This window comes from Peromyscus californicus, unplaced genomic scaffold (genome assembly GCF_007827085.1).
Source record: "Peromyscus californicus insignis strain IS unplaced genomic scaffold, ASM782708v3 Scaffold_9__1_contigs__length_137607984, whole genome shotgun sequence".
Taxonomy (NCBI): domain Eukaryota; kingdom Metazoa; phylum Chordata; class Mammalia; order Rodentia; family Cricetidae; genus Peromyscus; species Peromyscus californicus.
The window spans coordinates 35,541,427-35,560,440 of NW_026294617.1; the positions used below are offsets into that span (position 1 = coordinate 35,541,427).

The window sequence follows — 19,014 nt, forward strand, 5'->3', positions numbered from 1 at the left end:
TGCTTTCCAAATTGATTATATTAGTTTTTTTTCATGTTTTATAAAGAAAGAGAAATAGATATTTTCTAATATAAAATTGGTAATTAAGGTTATATTACATTACAAATGGACTTTAACAGCTTACTATATAAGATTTAAAGAAATACACAGCATATAAAAGTTAAAAAATATTTATAATTGTAGTTCTTAAAAGATTTCACCAGAAATAACTGAGAAATACTCTAATAAATATACACAATACGACCCAAATACTGGTAAATAAAAGCGACTGAAATATAAATCTAATAAATGGCATAAGAGTTCCTGTAGGAGACACTGTTAAAAATCCACTTGTTCCCTGTATTTCAAATGACCAGAATCCTCAACTCATGTCATTACAAAATATAACCACTGGGTGGAGGTAAAGAACTTACAGTTGGTGATGTAGCTGCGGAGAGCAAAGGTAAAATCCCTCCACAGGCAATGATGATGTTGTCTACCATTTGGGAAATGAGGTGAATTGTGTTATGTACAAAAATAATGTTTTCATTGCTGTTGACAAAATCCATTACAGACTTTGTAGAATGGCTGAAACAGAAAAAAACACATTTATTTCCTTCATGTAAATGTAAGGGGTTTAGATACTTTATTCAGAATAAAAATTTTAAAATGAAAACAATTACAAAATAGAGAAGTGCTAGATAAATTTAAAATGGAATTATTAGAACAAAACCAACTCATAATTCAGGCATTTTATCAAAAAAATTATTCCTGCAAGGTTTTTTGTGTCCATATTTAGAAAATACGCTATTCTTGTTGTTCTTTCTTGGTTTGTTTAAGAATGGACATCAGTACTCCAAAGACTAAACTCACCACGAAAGCAGCCTGGGAAAATAATCCTCCATTTCACATTTCTGATTATTAACTAGCTTCTGAGACATCGAGTGGCCCCATGAATTAACTAGAACTAGTTTGGCTGCATCTGCTTGTTCTGTGTTAGGAAGCAAACCAGCTGAGAGCCTGCAGAGAGAAAGTTCCAGCTGTGGTTCTGAGCACATCTTTCACAACCATGAGGAAATGTGTGATGGGAAGCATCACTGAGGGAACTGGCAGAAGTTCAAGAATTATTGTGAATGAAAAGGGAGGTCACAGAATAAGTTAGCAGCAGGACTTCCCGTAGAAAACGTGCAATGAAGGTGCCAAAGAAATATACTGTTTTAGTGTGATTAGATGTTCTCCTCTAGCCTAAACGTAGTCTTTAAATTTGTATACACTTGTGTTTGAAACTTTCGTGAGCATCCATAAAGAAAGCAAAGACACACAGTTTGTTGTCGGAGGAAACTGGGCAAATCCCATTTTTCCCTCACACATCGACTTTCATCTGAAGCCATGCCTTTCATTTTTAGTCACGCTATTTCTTTTCCTTAGTCATCTGGAGACACACAGCACGCACCAACATTAGCACGAGTCTACGCCTCGCTTGGGAAAAGAGATCAAACTTAAAGACTCTCTTGGCAGATACACTGTCAACTTCCACAACAGTCATGTCAGCTTCCCACAGATGAGTTGGCCTCCCCAGTTACTGGATTGTTAATCAGAATTGATCCACACAGCCTAGTCATTAGAATCCTATTTCTTTTGGGGGGGGTGTTTTCCAAATGAATGTACAACCCTGATAGACAGTATGGAAGAAATTCCTTAAGGGGCTTCATTCAGTAGAAAAAATGTTGATGAAAAGAAGAAAAGGAAAAAAATAGAAAAAGAAGAAGATGGAGAGAGAAGGGAAGGAGAGTCTGCCTTTTAACACAGACAACCTCAAGTGGCTGCCCTTATCCTGAAGGAAAACCAAGAGAAGTAGGGAAGTCAACTTCAGCCTGAGACGTGACCGAGTGGACCAAATCTCTGAAAATGAGGTATTTTTCCTGTTGACAGCCATCAACTTCCAAAATTTACACACTTGCACATGTGAATGATACATCTCCTGATTGAGAAATGTGAATCTGCTATTAGAAAACTGTATTGAAATTTAAAAAAAGCAAACACTGAATTCAGATAGATTTAAACCAACATCCACTAACTGTTTATACATATTGGTTCTAACGACATACATTTTAAAGGCTACTTTAAGATTTTATTTTAGTACTAAGTGTTATTTATTGTTGTTACTAAACAATAATATAGCTCATAGTATTGAGTTTAACAAGAAAAGATGCAATTACAGAAGTATAAACAAAAGCTGGTCTTTAATTCTTGAATTGTGTAGAATGAGCAATGCTAGATTTTAAAATTCTGCTTTAACTGTCTTAAGCTAAATTGCTACATACCTAGAGATGTGTGCTCCAAACATCATAAAAAGTATACTTTATATAAATATTTGTCAATCAAAAACTTAAATATTTAATTTTTAAAACAAATTTGTGAATTTTATTGGATGACAGAAATCATTTAATAAAAATATTCATTTTCTCAGGCTGGGAAGCTGGCTCAATGATTAAGAGCACTTGTTCTTGCGGAGGATCCACGTTCAATTCTCAGCACCCACATGCTGACTTACAACCATCTGTAACTCCAGTTCCAGAATATCCAACACCCTCCTTAGACCTTAGCAGGTTCCAGGCCATGCACATTGTAGGCAGACACAGATACAAAGCAAAACAAACACACATGCAAAATAAAAATAAAAAAATTCAATTTCTCAACTGAAGGTGAACAAAATATAGAAAAGAAATAGTTGTACCTTCTCCACACATGCACATCTGTCTCTAATGCAAACAACAGGTCAGTGAGAAGCCGCTGGTGCATCGGGGACCACTTAAACTCCGGAATCCGGAACATGGTAGTCCGGGGGCCAGGGCTGAACTGACGCCGCTGTTCCTCAGTCATTGGCATTCCTCGAAATCCTAAATCAACTCGGAGATCTCGGTCTTGTTGGGTAACAGACCGGCCCTGAACAGCCTAAACAAAGAGAAAGTAAACTTTTGTGGAGCACAAAGGAGATGTGAGATTCAAAAACCAGCGTGCATAACGAAGTGAATAGGAGTCTTACATGTGACTTTAGTAGTGAGTGCATTTCAAACACCTGCACAGAAATCCTTTAGATTCATCTAAAGTCTGCTATTGGGGCTTCTGCTTTGATACTGCAGAATTTAAGCAAGGTCATCAAAAAACAGCACTAAAGTTCTCACTCAAAACCAGATCCTCTTTCCCTAATCACAGATCTTCACACTAGTATAAGATGACCTTTGTGGAACTTAGTATGCATGAATGGGGGCAATGGATACACACCATCAATTAATTATAACTAAAAAGAAGTGGTGAAGAAATATCACTGGAGAGACTGAAATTAACTTCAAAGTGCATTTCATTAACAATACTTTAATAAAAAATAAACACACTGTATGATGTAAGAAAAGAAGCCAGAAAAATGCCTGTGCATTCTCAATGAAAAATAGGCAAACCTAGTGATTATTATGCCCAGTAAGCAATGATCTGGGTTTTTTTTTATTTGAAATCTTATCTTGTTCAATATCCTCTCTCCCTGCCAATTATCATTGTAGTACAACTGCCACCAAAATGGAAATTGGCAATTAAACAAAAAATAAACACACCTTTCCCACATATAGAATACACACTCCAGTATTCTTACTAGAGTACAAAGACAATAGTAAGACATGGTTTATTCTTTCCAACATAGGTGGAATGGAAACATAAACTTACCTTCAATGAAATGAAGAGGCAGGAGGAAAGTCCATAGGGTTAACGGAATTCAAATCCTTAAAGGTCATTATAACCTCATCAATTTCTAACCATAAATATTGATTTAGTCCAAAAATTAAGTAGTCACAAGTTTGTCTCATAAGACATAGTGGGTTTTTTGTTGTTGTTGTTTTGTTTTAGCTGTACTACAGACTGTCCAAAACCACAGCACTAACCACCAGGCCTAAGCAGCTTCCTTTTTAAAAGTAACAAATTCTATTCCTGTGTTTGTAAAGAAAGTTCTCATTGCTCCTAACTCCACATATTGTCAGCTATGTTACCCTCCTCACAAGGGTGTTGTTGAGGACTGAATCTGAAAACATCTACAGTGTCTGGAGCACAGTAGGCATCGACAGATAACAGTCCTTTCCCTATTGCTCATGCATCTGTTCAAGCTGGCTGCAAGTCCTCTTTCTATAATCCCCAGAACAGGGCTGGCCTGGGGTACAAGGTCAGAATGAAAAGATCAAGTACGAAGGTATAAATGCAGACACAAACGGTGAGAAGGGGCAGAAGACCTTAGCAGTCATATTTTAATCTACCACAGTGTCTCATATGACAGAAGAATCGGAGACCCAAAGAGGCTGAGCAAAATTAAGAGAAATGCGGCAGAATTGGTAATAAAAGTCAGATTACTTGAATTTCATATGTATATGCCATAGCACGCAGTTCTGTAAGTTATAAATTACATGAATTTAAGTGTAGTGTCATTCTAGGAAACCACTTTGCACCTAACAACTCAGTGCCTATCTGATTCTTTTCTTTACTTTTAAAAATCACATGGGAATGGCTTACTTGTGTTGTAGTAGTAGTCTGGATTTTTCGGATTTCCTTTCCTGATTCTTTGCCATCATCAGATCGCTCAGTGTCTGAAATTATACTTCCCGCATCAATATTTGGTACAATTTTGCTATTGGAAGACTCTGTTTCCAGAGTTGTAGCAGTCATTTCAGCATAGTCTAATCCCTTAACTGATGATGCTAAGTCTCTCTCAGAGACACTGCTCACGCCATCTGAAGTCGTATGGATTCTGAAGTCTTTCTCTTCTATTATGCTTGATGTGCAAGTTAAATCTACACTTGCAGTCATGTGAGCAAGCAATCCAAGATCATCACTGACACCAAGATGTACTTGGGGGTCTTGAATATTTGGGATGATGTGATTGCTAGAAAGTTCTGGAAGCAGTTTCTCTTCCTGTTTCGGTATTTTATCAAAGAGGAAGGATGTGCTAGTATTAGGAAGCTCCTCCTTCTCATCTACTAGTGTGATCAATGGACCATTGTCCTTCTCTTCATTTTTTTTAATGATACCCACACTCCCATGCACATTGTTCTGGAGTTTCTCAACAGCAGCACTGTATACATTATCCAACAAGGACTCCACTTCCACGAGGGCACCATTCTCTCCGCCCACCAACGTCTCCGGTGATAAATCCATATCATCAAGTTTTACTTCTGTTGCTTCCACTTTCTCTGCTTTTATATCAACTAGCAGATCATGCACTTCCACGTGCACTCCACTGCCAGGTCTATCTGAACTTCCAAGAATATCATCGGACACTTTGGTTGACATGAGCAAGTCTCTCGTATCTGTGCTAACTGGGTAGTCTGTCTCACTCTCAGGGCTCTGGCTTTGGGAAAGGTCTTCTATCTCCCGGATTTCCATTCCTCCTTTTGCTCCGGTTGTCTGTGATGAAAGACCAGAGATAGTGCTCACATTTCCTTTCTTTCCCTTCTTAATGTTCTCCTCCTCTTGTCGTTGGTATTCCTCATACATTTTGGCCAGATATTCTTTGTGTGCTTCGTAAGTAACCTAGGAGATAAGTAAAGGGAAAACTGAGGTGTCTTGTATATTCCAAGAGAAAGATGGAATTAAGAGAAATAAAATTCAGTAATAATAGCAAAATGGTACAAGTACTTTAAGATTTAGTTTTATTAAATAAATGGTTTGATTACGTAATTGGGAACAATGATGAAATACAGCAATACATTATTTCCTAACTTGTCTCTAATCACATAGGTAGCTGCAATATTAAGGTTCCTTTGTGCAGGTTAAGTATTCCAATATTAACTAACATCATATGATACCTAACTTGTGAACACTGTTTAGGTTTAATGACTTGGCAGATGATAATATCCAATATCACAACTACTATCACTATGCCAGCTTTCACATGGCTACTGTAACATTTTCACCCATCACAACCACTACTGAAAGTACCTCACATGGACCTGTAAACAGACATTTATAAGGCACTACATCATTTTTAAATATAGACAGGTGACTAAATTAGAAACATCAGTATATGTTCTGTGCATGGACTTGCAATGTCTTTTTCTTTGTTACATTAAAACTTATTAAAGCAATGACAAATGCAAGGTGTGCATATGCAAAATGTAGGACTACAACAGGTAATATAAATTCTTCCAAATTTTTCTAATGTTAAAAAATCTTTTCTTATAGGCACACAAATTTAATTTATATTAATCTGTGGACTAACAGGGTTCTTGGTTGACCTTTCTTTAAAGATATGAAACCTATTTCCTACAAAAGAAACTTCCCAATCATGGGGGCTGGCAACTTGTTACTCAAAGGCCACATCAGTTTGTCATCTATTTTGATAAGTAAAATTTTCTTATAATACCACCATGTTAACTGATGTACTTGTTCTCTGTGTCTGCTTTCACATTAAAACAGATGAGCTGAGCAGCTTCATCAGAGGCAGACCAGAAAGCCTAAAACATGTATTATCTGGTCTCTAAAATAATTTTTCTAATTCCTGTTAAAAATAACTATATGAGCTTTCTAAACCACAAACCTTAATTTCAACATAACTCGATTAGCAGCCTAATTTTGGATGTCCATGTTTCTTCTGTGATGCTACTGGTTGAGGAAATCACAACTTTGAATTACTAGAATATAATGTGTGCATAAATTTACTACTCTCCTTACCAAAGACAAATGATACTTAAAATTTAATAAGGATAGAATCTTAGAATTAAAAAATATTAAAAGATACTATATAGTGGTTTGAACAAGAATGGTCCCCATAGGCCCATATATTTGAATGCTTAGTCACCTGGGAATGGCATTATTTGAGAAGGATAAGAAGGATCAGGAGGTGTAACCTTAATGAAGTAGGTGTGCCCTTGTTGAAGGAAGTATGTCACTAGGGGTGGGCTTTGAGGTTTCAAAAGCCCCATTAGGCCCAGTACCTACTGTCTGTGGATCAGAATGCAGCTCTCAGCTACTTCTCCAGCACCATGCCTGCCTGTCTGCTACCATGCTTCCTGCAATGATTACAATGGACTTACCTCTGAAACTGTAAGCAAGCCCCAAAATAAATGTTTTCTTTTATAAGGATTACCTAGGTCATGGTGTCTCTCTTCACAGCAATAGAACACTGACTACAACACTACAATCAAAAATATTAAAAGTGCATGCCTTTAATCCCAACACCAGGGAGACAGAAGCATTGAGACCTTTGTGAATCTGAGCTCAGTTTGGTCTCTCTCTCTCTCTCTCTCTCTCTCTCTCTCTCTCTATATATATATATATATATATATATATATATTATATATATATATATATATGAAATACATATATTATGAAAAAACTATATATATGTGTGTATACACACACACGTGGAAGGTAGGTACATTCACAAGGCACTGACACTGACATGTCTTCCTCAATCACTTTTGGCACCTCGTTTTTTGAGACAGTATTTCTTACTGAACTAGGATGCATGGTTTTGGCTAGAGTGACTGGTTGGCCAAAGAACCCTTGGGATTTACCCATCGTGCTCTCCAGCACTGGAGTGGAAGTGTGTGCAGCCATGCCTAGCCTGTTATGTGGATGAAGGGGATCCAAATTCAGGTCCTGAGGCTTGTATAGAAAGTACTTTATCCACTCAGCTAAGTCCCACTTACTATTTACTTATTATTTACAAGTATTTATTATTCATTTGAGAATGAAGTCTGATTACTTTAAAAGCATCTATAGAAGTACATTTCAGCTACTATTTCATGAAATATGTTTGTAAGAATTGAGTATGGTTTGGTTTAAAAAAAAAAAACTGGTTCAGCCCCAAGTTCTCACATCTGTGACAAACATATATAGTAAAATTCCAAATTAAGGGGACACTGAGATGGCTCATCAGGGAACAGTGCTTGCCACCAAGCCTGAAGACCCGAGTTCAATCCCTGAACCCAGAAAGTAGAAGGAGAGAACCAGCTCCCACCATCCTGACTTCGAGTGTGCGCCCACGCAGGCACTTTATCTTTTAAGTGTTATTAAAATTAAATTTCTAAATTAAAAACTTTATGTTTGAATTAAATGATCTTGAAACCACCTTCAAGCTCTAGAGTCTCACCAAGGGGCAGAAAAAGCACAGTCAAAACAAGGATAAAGGAATGGGCCATAACTGAGAATGTCCACCAGGTGGCACCAGATGAGAGTTTATAGCCATTGCTGAAACTTCAATGACAGAACAAGCTGGGTCCCTGTTACCTTGGAATGGGCTATTGAGAGTGTGTCCACCCAGACTCTCCAGCCTCCCCATTCATATTTTATTGCATGATACAAAAGAATCCGGAAGATGTTGTAGACCATCTCAGTAATCTTCTGTTCCTCAGAACTTTTTGGATTGATATAGCCAAGAGAAAACATCCAATCCTGCCACACTGAACATTGCAGTAAGCATCTAAGTAGGAAAAAGAACTCATTAAAAATATCAAAATTACAATTTACTACTATGAAATGTAGATAAAATAATAAAAATATAATCTGAGTACAAAATTATTCTATGTATTCTGTAACTTCCATCAATTTCTTTCTTTCTTACAAAATTTGAATTATTAATCAAAATCACTTCCTAACTCTTGGTCAGAGTTCTCACCACCTTCAGCAATCACAATGCACTCAATTTGCTCTATAGGCACCCCAATCCAACTTTACTAGCCTGGGAACCACAATGCTTCACATACAATACATAAAACTTCCTAGAAGCTTAGGAAATGACCACAAACAAGTTCACAGACTCAGACTGCACACCATGTCTGAGCTTTAAATGCAGAACAACAATTGGTGACATGACGAGAAAATACAGTGAACACGGGCAAACCAACACAGTGAGTATTAAATGCACTGTTGGTGAGTAAAATGTATCAGGGACAGTTGACTACATTCTAAGTACAATTCTGTATATTTGTATATTCATACATATATTTAATTAAATATACTAGGACAACCAAATAAAAGCATATAAAATTGGGAAAAGCATGCTTTTTCAAATGATTAAGAGTATTTAACAAAATATTTGAATTTTTATTTTAAAAATGGTTGAAAATCAAGCACAGAAAAAATATTAAGCTAGAATAAAATCCAGACTGTTTACCTTCTGTTTTCACGGCTGTTACTGAAAAGCTTAATCATGTCAGATAAAAACAAACGACGAACTTCCATCAATTCTGCACTTGGTGTTGAGTTTTTTAACAAAGTTGCCACCACCTTAAGAATCACTATAAACAACCAAAATATGAATTAAAATATAAAAGGGTAAGTAAGACATACCACATTCTCTAATTTTCAACTAAATGCTTAGCTCTGGCAATGGAGTTGTAACTGTTAAAAATGAGGACACGGGAAGGGCTGCAAGCTCTGATTTAGTCCCACACATAACCACATAACCACCATGGAATAGTAAAGAGTGGCATCTGCTCACTTGGGTTCTGAATTTTCACTGTAGAGTCTGGCTCCGGGTGTGGTTTATGCACAACTTGAGTACACACTTGCTCTGTTAAGATCTGAAAGATGAAAAATTTGAACTTCATTTAGAGAAAAAAAGTTAAAACTGCCAAATATAGCTATATAAGAAAAGAATCTCTAAAAGATTTAGAATAATTTCAAGTCAAAAGAAATATCTCTCCCAAAGGAGCTTTCTAATAAATGACATATATCCCTAAACTCTAAAATCTATATACCTCAAATTTTACTTACTTTGGATAAAGACAAAAGCCAGACACTGTATCTCTAGAAGGAAAGAATAATTAGCTAATATAAATTTGTTCTGTTTGAAATACGCTTTCAGTATACACTTTTAATACAGTCCTTTTTTGAATTATAAACACTGATGTTTTGTGTCATGTTAATAAAACAAATCAGCGAATGTTAACAAAATTATGCCTCATACAGAAATCTACAATTTATATTTCTATTTTTGACTAAACTGGAGGTTCAAAACCCTCAAGAATAATTCTGCACATCTTGGTTATGTTCCCATGGTTAGCACCAGAAGCTGACACACATCAGTAGTCATTAAGTGACAGAATGAATAACTGAGTCATATATAAATAATGAATGTGTGTGGTTGCTCATGTATTCTAGGCTTTAACCATTCTTGTCTTTAACCATTCTTACATCTATCTACCTACCTGTCTGTCTATATACATATACTTCAGTAGAGATGCATTTCACTAAACACGGCATTTCCTATCAATGACAATTTTCTACTTAGAGCTAACATGTTAAACTCTGAATAACCTTAAAAAAACAGTTCAACACATTATCAATACAAAAAATCATGGCAAAAATATCAGTGTTAATTTTGAAATCAGTTATGCAGAGCTCTTAGGTAAAAGTTAGAATAGAAAGAGCAAGTTAGGATACAGGGGTGGTGGCTTCTGAGAAGAGAACCATGACAACCAGAAGGGAAGCACTTTTCTTTCATTTTTATCGGACTACAAAGAGGACAGGAAATTTACATAGATAAATGAGGGATATATCTGAAAAATGTATTGACTTGAAATAAGACATTGGTCTATTATTACTTAAGTGATAAATACTGGATAGAATTACCCACACTTTTGTTTAAAAATAAACAATGTTAAACTAAAGTGTCAGAATGCTTTCTGAAGAGGGTACTCTAAGCATGAATTTCTATATGGAGCTGACACACGAGATAAAAATCTCTTTGAATAATATATATCAAAGAACAGTGGCTGGTATATACCTAAAAGGAGTTTCCATACCAACTTTCCTCAAAATCCCAAAGGACAAGATTCCAAATAATTCTTGTTATAAAGATGATACTCAAAATAACTGCATACTTGCAGGGGAAACATCAGACCATGTTCCCTTATGATAGAATCTTCCAACCCTTTTTAACCAAGAGAGAATAAGTCACACTGTACAGGAAACACAATCTGGCTCAAAGCACCACTGATTTTCCTGTTGTCTTTTTAAAGCTCTGCTCTGTCATGTGGCACTGAAGACAGTAATGGTAATGCTTATCCATAAACTTGCTACAAAGATTACAGTACCTGTGTGAAAGCACTCTCATGACTACAGCATGTTCAAATATGAAAGATTTATACAAGTTATACAAATATATTTAGGAACTGACTTCAGCATGTATTTGTTAAGTACCAGTTACGTGCCCACACACTACTTAATGTTTGGAGGTGGAAAACAGCTGTTAAGTGGAGCTACATTTCTAGCATCAATTTACTTAATTAATGTTCTGGAAAAAGGTAGAAATGCATGCTTCTATTAAGCAATAAAACATGGGAAACTGTCATTAAGAACCTATGTGAGATTTTAAAAGAGGGAAGGAAATAATGTGTATAAAATGGGGAGAAATGAATATAGGTATAAACCTTTTAATGGCAGTTTAAGACTCAAAGTGGTCCCTGAAGGTTCTACTGACTTATACGAGGGATATACAGAAGTTAAGCCCTTACCCTAAACTAAAACAAAATAAGATGAAGAAGTCCTCATGAATTCTATATGATTCAACACTTATGGTGAAGTCACATGTAACAGGTGGCAGTTGTGTTGGAAAGGATAGAGAAAGACTGAATTCTAAGCACAGAGGTAACTTTATAAATGTGGTGTTTAGAGATACAGATCTCAATGTGGTACTAAGCATTAAATTTTATTTCGTATTCCTTATGTTACTGGAAGATGTTAGTCTAAAGTGCTAGCTATGGCAGCTTCTTTTGTGACTTACTGACTCCCAATGCTCACTGGGTATCTTTGTCATTGTTTCTTGATATTTTCACTGCCTCATAATTTATATGATGTTGACTAGAAGATTTTGCTAAAAACCATGGACATTTGTACAACAGTTGTAGGGCTGTTATGAAGACATTTTAACCACACTGATAAGATTTGAGGCCCATTTCATAAGAGGGAATCCATAGCTGGTACTTTGAACTTGCTCAAAAGCCCATGGCAAGGCAGTTCCTGGGCCCTAGGGGGTAACTTAATTCTGCTGGTTAACTAAATTGACAGCACACCCAACTGCCCTCTAAATTATGTTTATATCCATTGGCAATTACCACTCTCAGCCTTAATCAGAGAAGCTCTCTTTCCAATGAATGGTGGTAAATACAGAGACTCACTGATATGCAAGATGTTGACAATAAGTGATGGACAAGTGCTCAAACCTAAACCAGACATTCACACCATCTTCTGCAAGGATCAGGAAATACTGTGGTGTGGTGATATTTTATTTGTGCTGAAATGTGATATTTCATTTTATTTATAAAGTTTGCCTGGAGATCAGAGGTCATAGCCAGCCATGAAAAGAAGTCAGGCAGTGGCGGCACATGCCCTTAATCCGATCACATGGCAGGCAGAGTCTCTGTGTGCTCAAGGACACAGCCAAGTGTGGTGACGCACACCTTTAATCCCAGTACCAACCATAGAGACCTGGAGGTTTGTATAGACAGACAGTGACGAGGAAGTGATGTGGCTGGGCTTAGAGCCAATGAGAAAGCAGAACAGCATGGCAAGAAAGGCACAGGTTGGACAGGAAGAAGCTGGTTTGGCTCTCTTGGGAAGCTATGGCAACATGGTGAGCGAAGGTTAGTTGGTGGCTATTACTCTGATTTCTACAGCTTTCACCCCTGTATTTGGCTCTTTGTTTCTTATTTAATAAGATGGTTTAGAAATTTGTCTACACTGTGGAGGAGGAAGATGAAAGAATGTTAGAGTCAGAAGACAGGGGAAAGTGCTGAGAAATGCCATCTCCTAGGCAATATAGATCAACTGCAATCAAGAGCTTCCCACAACTATGGATGACTGAACTTGGTCTAAAGAAGGATACCCCATCAACAGTCAGGCAAGGATGGGGCAAGTACTTGGGATGGCCACTAACAAACTATTTCCTACCATGGTAGTTTGAATAAGAATGGCCCCCAAGGGCTTATATATTTGAATTCTTGGTCAGTAGTTGGTGGAACTGTTTGGGAAGAATTAGGAGGTGTGGTCTTGTTGAAGGAGATGTCTCACTGGAAGTGGGCTATGGGGTTTCAAAAGCTCAGGCCATTTCTAGATGGCTTTCTTCCTCCTACTGGTGGATAAGTATATAAGCTCTCAGCTACTGCTCTAGAACTATGTATGACTGCCTACCTGATGCCATGTTCCCCACAATGATGGCTATGGACTCACCCTCTGACACTATAAGCCCCCAATAAACTCTTTCTTCTATAAGTTGTCTTTGTCATGGTGTCCTATCACAGAAACAGAAAAGTAACTAAGACATCTATTGATAGATTCAGAGAATGGGAGATCACTGCCTTTAGCTATGTACCCAGCACTGTGACCCCATCAGGCTCCAATGGAAAATTCTAATCGGGAGGTCACACAGATGGCCCTCATTAAGCTAAATGGGTCACAAAATAAAGCCAAAAGTCATGAGTCTTGGAAAAGGTCAGGTAAGGAAAAGTAGGCATTGACAAGAGAGGATGAGAGAAGAAAATGTGGAAGAAGAGAGTAACCAGAATGAATTATATACATTCATGTATGAAATCAAAGAACTAAATTAATGAAAAATACTTGTTGAAAAAGTCTGATTTTAGTTTAATAGACATTATTTCATGTACATATTATCTCAATATGAGTTTTAAATGAAATACTTTTTATCATAATAGGATTTTCAGAACACTGACTTAAATAACATATATTTTATTACTGTCTGTCATAAGTTTAGTTTTTTGGTTGGTTGGCTGGTTTGTACATTTGGTTTTTTTGTTGTGTTTTGTTTTTTGTGTTTTTGGTTTTTCAAGACAGGGTTTTTCTGTAATCAGCTCTGACTGTCCTGAAACTCAGCTGGTAGACCAGGCTGACCTAAAACTCACAGACATCCATCTGCCTCTGCCTCCTGAGTGCTGGGATTAAAGGCCCATGCCACCACCATCTGGCTGAATTTAGTTATTTTGCAATAAATGACAGCAGCCCCAAGTGATACAATCTTCAAACTGTGATGACCCAGAACTAGCAATTCATTCAAACACAATTTCATAATTCAACACGTCCTGTTGGTAGCACTGACTAAAGCCTAGGTGAAGAAACTTATACTGCTGAATAGAATCAGCAGGACTGAACAATCAGAAACTATCTTCCTAACTTTTAGTATATTTACATTAATTCTACCTTTTGAAATGAGTTCATTAATAACTCAGAGTCCTTCAAAACTTATTTCTATCCGTTATGATTATCATTTAAAAGACATACATAGTGACTGACTGATACAAGAACTCAGTATTTTTTTTCATTCCCATTTTAGAATCTCTGGATCATACACTGTCAGAGGATTCACACCTATTGCATTTTCTCCACTCTAACAGAGTCAGAAACAGCTTGGCTTTGCTTAATAAAGACTTAAACAGAGACCCAAACCTGGATCTCAGCAGCAAAACATGGACAGGTGTTTGGTAAGATGTTGCTGTATTCACCACTGAGCCAGTCTCAGGAAGTCCATCAGAAATTCGAGTGTGCACATGAACATGGTATATTGTAGTTTTCAGACTAGGAGCATACAATTAACTTTGAAATTTAAAATATGATGCTACACTGCACTGTTACTTCCATGTAAGGATTCATTGACTTCCTATTCGATTGTCAATAATAACAAAACAAGCAGAGGGTCAGAAATTCACATAAGTAAATGCTGAAAAACCCAAATAAGCACCATAAGCCAAAGCAAACTAACTGGTTAGAAAATGAAGACACAAAGTAAATCAATACTAGACATCAGCATTCAGAGCCCATATTTGACACTGTAGCAAGGCTTTGGTTCAAAAGAAAATTTTCATGTAACTTATTGAAGGCAATTTTGCTATTTTTCCTCTTAGGTATATGTAACCTACCTATTTCATGAGCATATGTTATTGGGAAAAAATTATGTAATCTTGAGTCTCAGTATGTCTGTTTTAAGATTCGATAAAAGTATCAATAACTGAATACTGGTTTTAAGACTTGAGGTAATAGACACATAGCATTCACAAGGGGTAATGTCCTAAGAAGTACCCAAAAAAAGGAGTTACTATTATGATGATATATAGTATCAGTCACTGTCTCAAAACACAAAGGAGAATAGAAGGAAACCACCTCAACACACTGCACAGTACAATCCACTCTATGGGTATTTATTCAGTTCTGCATGTACTTCTTAAAACAGGAAAGTTGAATAATTCAAAAACAGCATTGGTAGCTGATAGAGTCTACAAATCAAGCAATTTGAGGAATGACTAACAACAGTGAACATGATAAATTCAGAAGCGGTAAAACAAAGACCAAGATGTTTCATTGTTACCCACTCCTATGTCTGTACATGGAAGCAGGTGAGAAAAGATGGCATAAAATAGCAAAACAGAATGCTGCAGATGAAGCGTCAACAGACCAAGGCCTGGGACCATATGTAGCCAAACTTTCCTGTAATGCAGTCTTATTGGAATATAGCCCATTTGAGTCATATCACCCATGGCTCCTTCTGAGAATCATGTAACCAACAAAGCCTAAATATATTTACTGGCTCATTATCCAAAACAACTACTCTGACCTCCTAAAAGTCAATAATACTGTAATAAAAAGATACATTAGTAAGATATTATTAAATATTGAAAAGGGCTAAAGGCTACGTATAAGATGATACGCTGTTAAGAGTTGCAAGTGTGATTGAGAATCTTTATACTTATTTTGAGTAGTAATAGAGGCACAGGGGTACATTTTATTTTGTATGTTTATCATGAATGCATGTTAGCGCTCTTCATATATCGTGATAAGTAAAACAGACTGTTTAATAAAGACAGCAGAGAGGAGCTACATTTCTGTTGCAGAAGTGCCAAGGTCAGCAAACACTAGTTAGGATGATATGGGTGATATTCCTATGACACATACTTGACAGGGTCACAACATTGCACAGTTATTCATGACTATACTTGCACATGTTTAGATTCCCAGACTTTGTTTATGGATACTGAACACAATTAAATTATCTCACTTGAGAACTACACAAAACCTGGAAGGGAACCAAATATGGTCCACAGTTTACATGAAAAAGGGAGTTGGAATTTGCCCTATATTATTTTGAAATCTACAAAAATATATATAATGATGATATATTTTATATGTTCCAAAAGTTGCTTTTCTGAGTTTAATAATGTTGATGAATATTTTGATGTAACTATAGCTCCCATGTAAGAGACACAAGGCCTTGCTGTCTATGCCCATAACAAAGAATCCACAATTCACTGTTTCTTAAAATTGTGAGTTAAGAAATAATGTTCTTCTAATCAGAAATGACAGGTGCACACTATTATTTTTTAAAAAATAAAATTACAGTAAGATTTGGTAAGTTAAGTGCTGTGGATATGTTCTGTATGCTGTGAATGTGTTGCTCTGATTGGTTGATAAATAAAATGCTGATTGGCCAGTAGCCAGGTAGGAAGTATAGAAAAGAGAATTCTGGGAACAGGAAGGCTGAGTCAGGAGATGCTGCCAGCTGCCACTGCCACCATGAGAAGAAAGATGTAAAGTACCAGTAATCCACAAGCCACGTGGCAACATACAGATTAACAGAAATGGGTTAATTTAAGATATAAGAACTGGATAGCAAGAAGCCTGCCACGGCCATACAGTTTATAAGTAATATAAGTCTCTGTGTGTTTACTTAGGTCTGAGTGGCTGCAGGCCCCAGTAGGACTGGAGAAATCTCCAGCAACAGTCAAGTGTCATGTGAATCACTGTTGAGTTACTGCACTACCATGATTCCTACTGAATCAGGCTGTAGTGCAAAGTAAGGAGGGGGGTGACAAACACTGCTGCAGGGAATGTCAAAACCAATCAGCATCAAGCCAATAAAACTATACATGGACCATGAAATTTGCATCTCATATAAATTTTCCATATCGCATATTAGTCTGCTTTTGATTATTTCCAACCCTTAAGAAGATAAAAAATATCCTTCACTTCTATATGTTTGCCAGCACACTACAGAAGCAAGGGAAGCTCACTGAAGACAAAATGAAGAAAGAAGAATTCAGATGAATATACAGGAACAGACCTGACATTTTACTGGCGTTTGTAAGGCAGCGTACGTGCAGGTTACTTTGTGTGACAGTTTGAATGAGAATGGCTTCTGTGGGCTAATATATTTTCATGTTTACTCCCTCAGCTGGTGAACTGTTTGGAAAGATTAAGAGGTGTGGCCTTAATAGAGTATGTGTGGCCTTGTTAGAGGAGATGTGTCACTAGAGGTGGGCACTGAGGCTTTAAAAGACTACCAGTCAGTGTCACCCTCTTTCTGCCTGCCAAGCTCTCAGATTCTGCTCCAGAACTGGCTTGCATGCAGTAGTTCTTCCTGCAATGATGATAATGGAGCTACCCTTTGACACTGTAAGCAGCCCTCAATTAAATGTTTTCTTTTATAAGCATTTCATTGGCCATGGTATCTGTGGTGGTGTGAAAGAAAATGGCCCCCAAAGAGAGTGGCACTATTAGGAGGTGGCCTTCTTGGAGGAAGTGTGTCACTGTGGGGGTGGGCTTTGAGTTCTCCCATGCTCAAGATACCTTCCAGTGTGACAGTCTATTCCATTTCCTTCTGATCAAGATGTAGACTGCACTATGTCTGCTGGCATGCTACCATGCTTCCCATCATGATAATGGACTGAACCTCTCAAACTGTAAGTGAACCACCTCAATTAAATGTTTCTTTATAAGAGTTGCCTTGGCCATGGTGTCTCTTCGCAGCAATAAAAACCCTAACTGAGACAGAGTATGGTATCAGGGATGGGGGCATTGGTGTGACAGGCCAGACTATGTTTTTGTTTGGAGGAATTTGGACTTTGGTTCTTTGGGTGATGAAAGTAGTGGAATGAATGCTTTAAGTGCTGCTTAACAGGCCATTCTAGTAGGAGCGTGGAAGACAGTGGTGCTTAAAATGATTTGAACTGTGGGGATCAAGAAGTTTCAGAGGAGAAGAATATTAGTATGTGGTCGAGAAATCATTCTAGTGATATTTTGGTGAAGAATGTGGCGGCTTTTTGCCCTTGTCCAAAGAGTTTCTCCAAAGTTAAAGTGAAGAGTTTTGGGTTAATTCCTTTGGCAAAGGAAATCTCAAAACAGCCTAGTATAGACTCTGTCATGGGGTTATTAGTGGTCACTCTAATGAAGATTTATAATGAAAAGGAAGAAGCTGAGCAGGGTAAATTACAAAATGTAAAATTTAATGATAAAAGGAGGAAATAGAAAAAAACGTGGAATAGAACTAAATCCTGTGTTCAAGGAGATAAACAGACTCAGAAATGGAATAAAAGGAGTGGTGACCTCAGGGGAAGAGCCCAGCCAGCTAAGTTTCCAACTTGTGAAGAAGAATTAAAAAAAAGCTTAGACCTGAGTGTGGTAGTGCACACCTTTAATCCCAGCACTCAGAAGGCAGAGGCTGGTGGATCTCTTGAGTTTGTGGCCAGCCTGGTCTACAGAGCAAGTTCCAGAACAGCCAAACTAGGCAGTGAAGGGAACCATCAAAAACAGAAAGTTGGTGAAGATGTGACTGAACAAAGGGCCATGTTCCAGTCCCAGCATGCAGAAGAACTTGGCAGCTTTGGCCACATGGTTATGGCTTTAGAGTTAAGGATAGAATAAAGTGGTTATAGGTTTTGTTCCAAGATGAAGGAGAGACTCTGGGGCCAGGCAGTATCAGGAGTATCCCTGAATGGAGGCCTAGAGAGGTTATTGCATGAAACTGTGAAGCTGAAGCCTAGATTGCCTTGGAGACCCCAAGATGTAGAGATACCAGAGTTGTGTGATACCTGCCTTGGAAAGCTGCTAACAGGGAATAGAACCAGCCCAACAGAAAGAAGTATGTTGCTGTCAACACAGCTGAATACAGTTAGAAATCTAAAGAGCATTTTGACATTAGACATGGAGATGCAGAGTTTGGAGTTTGCCCAGCTTGTTTTCAATCTTCCTTTGGTCCAATATTTCCTCACT

The 19,014-nt window shown here is 37.3% G+C and overlaps 1 protein-coding gene across 5 annotated transcripts in view; it reads right to left on the bottom strand.

Annotated features, from left to right (window-relative positions):
* The window catches only part of Nbea (neurobeachin), a 558,359-nt gene that overhangs the window by 388,985 nt on the left and 150,360 nt on the right, over positions 1-19,014 (bottom strand). For all 5 annotated transcript variants that reach the window (XM_052730144.1, XM_052730145.1, XM_052730143.1 and 2 more), the window contains 6 exons: positions 9,461-9,542; positions 9,134-9,257; positions 8,248-8,440; positions 4,531-5,547; positions 2,717-2,934; positions 414-567 (listed from right to left, as the gene is read on the bottom strand). In XM_052730144.1, the coding sequence (XP_052586104.1) occupies positions 414-567; positions 2,717-2,934; positions 4,531-5,547; positions 8,248-8,440; positions 9,134-9,257; positions 9,461-9,542 (1,788 nt within the window). The remainder of the gene's footprint in view (positions 1-413; positions 568-2,716; positions 2,935-4,530; positions 5,548-8,247; positions 8,441-9,133; positions 9,258-9,460; positions 9,543-19,014) is intronic.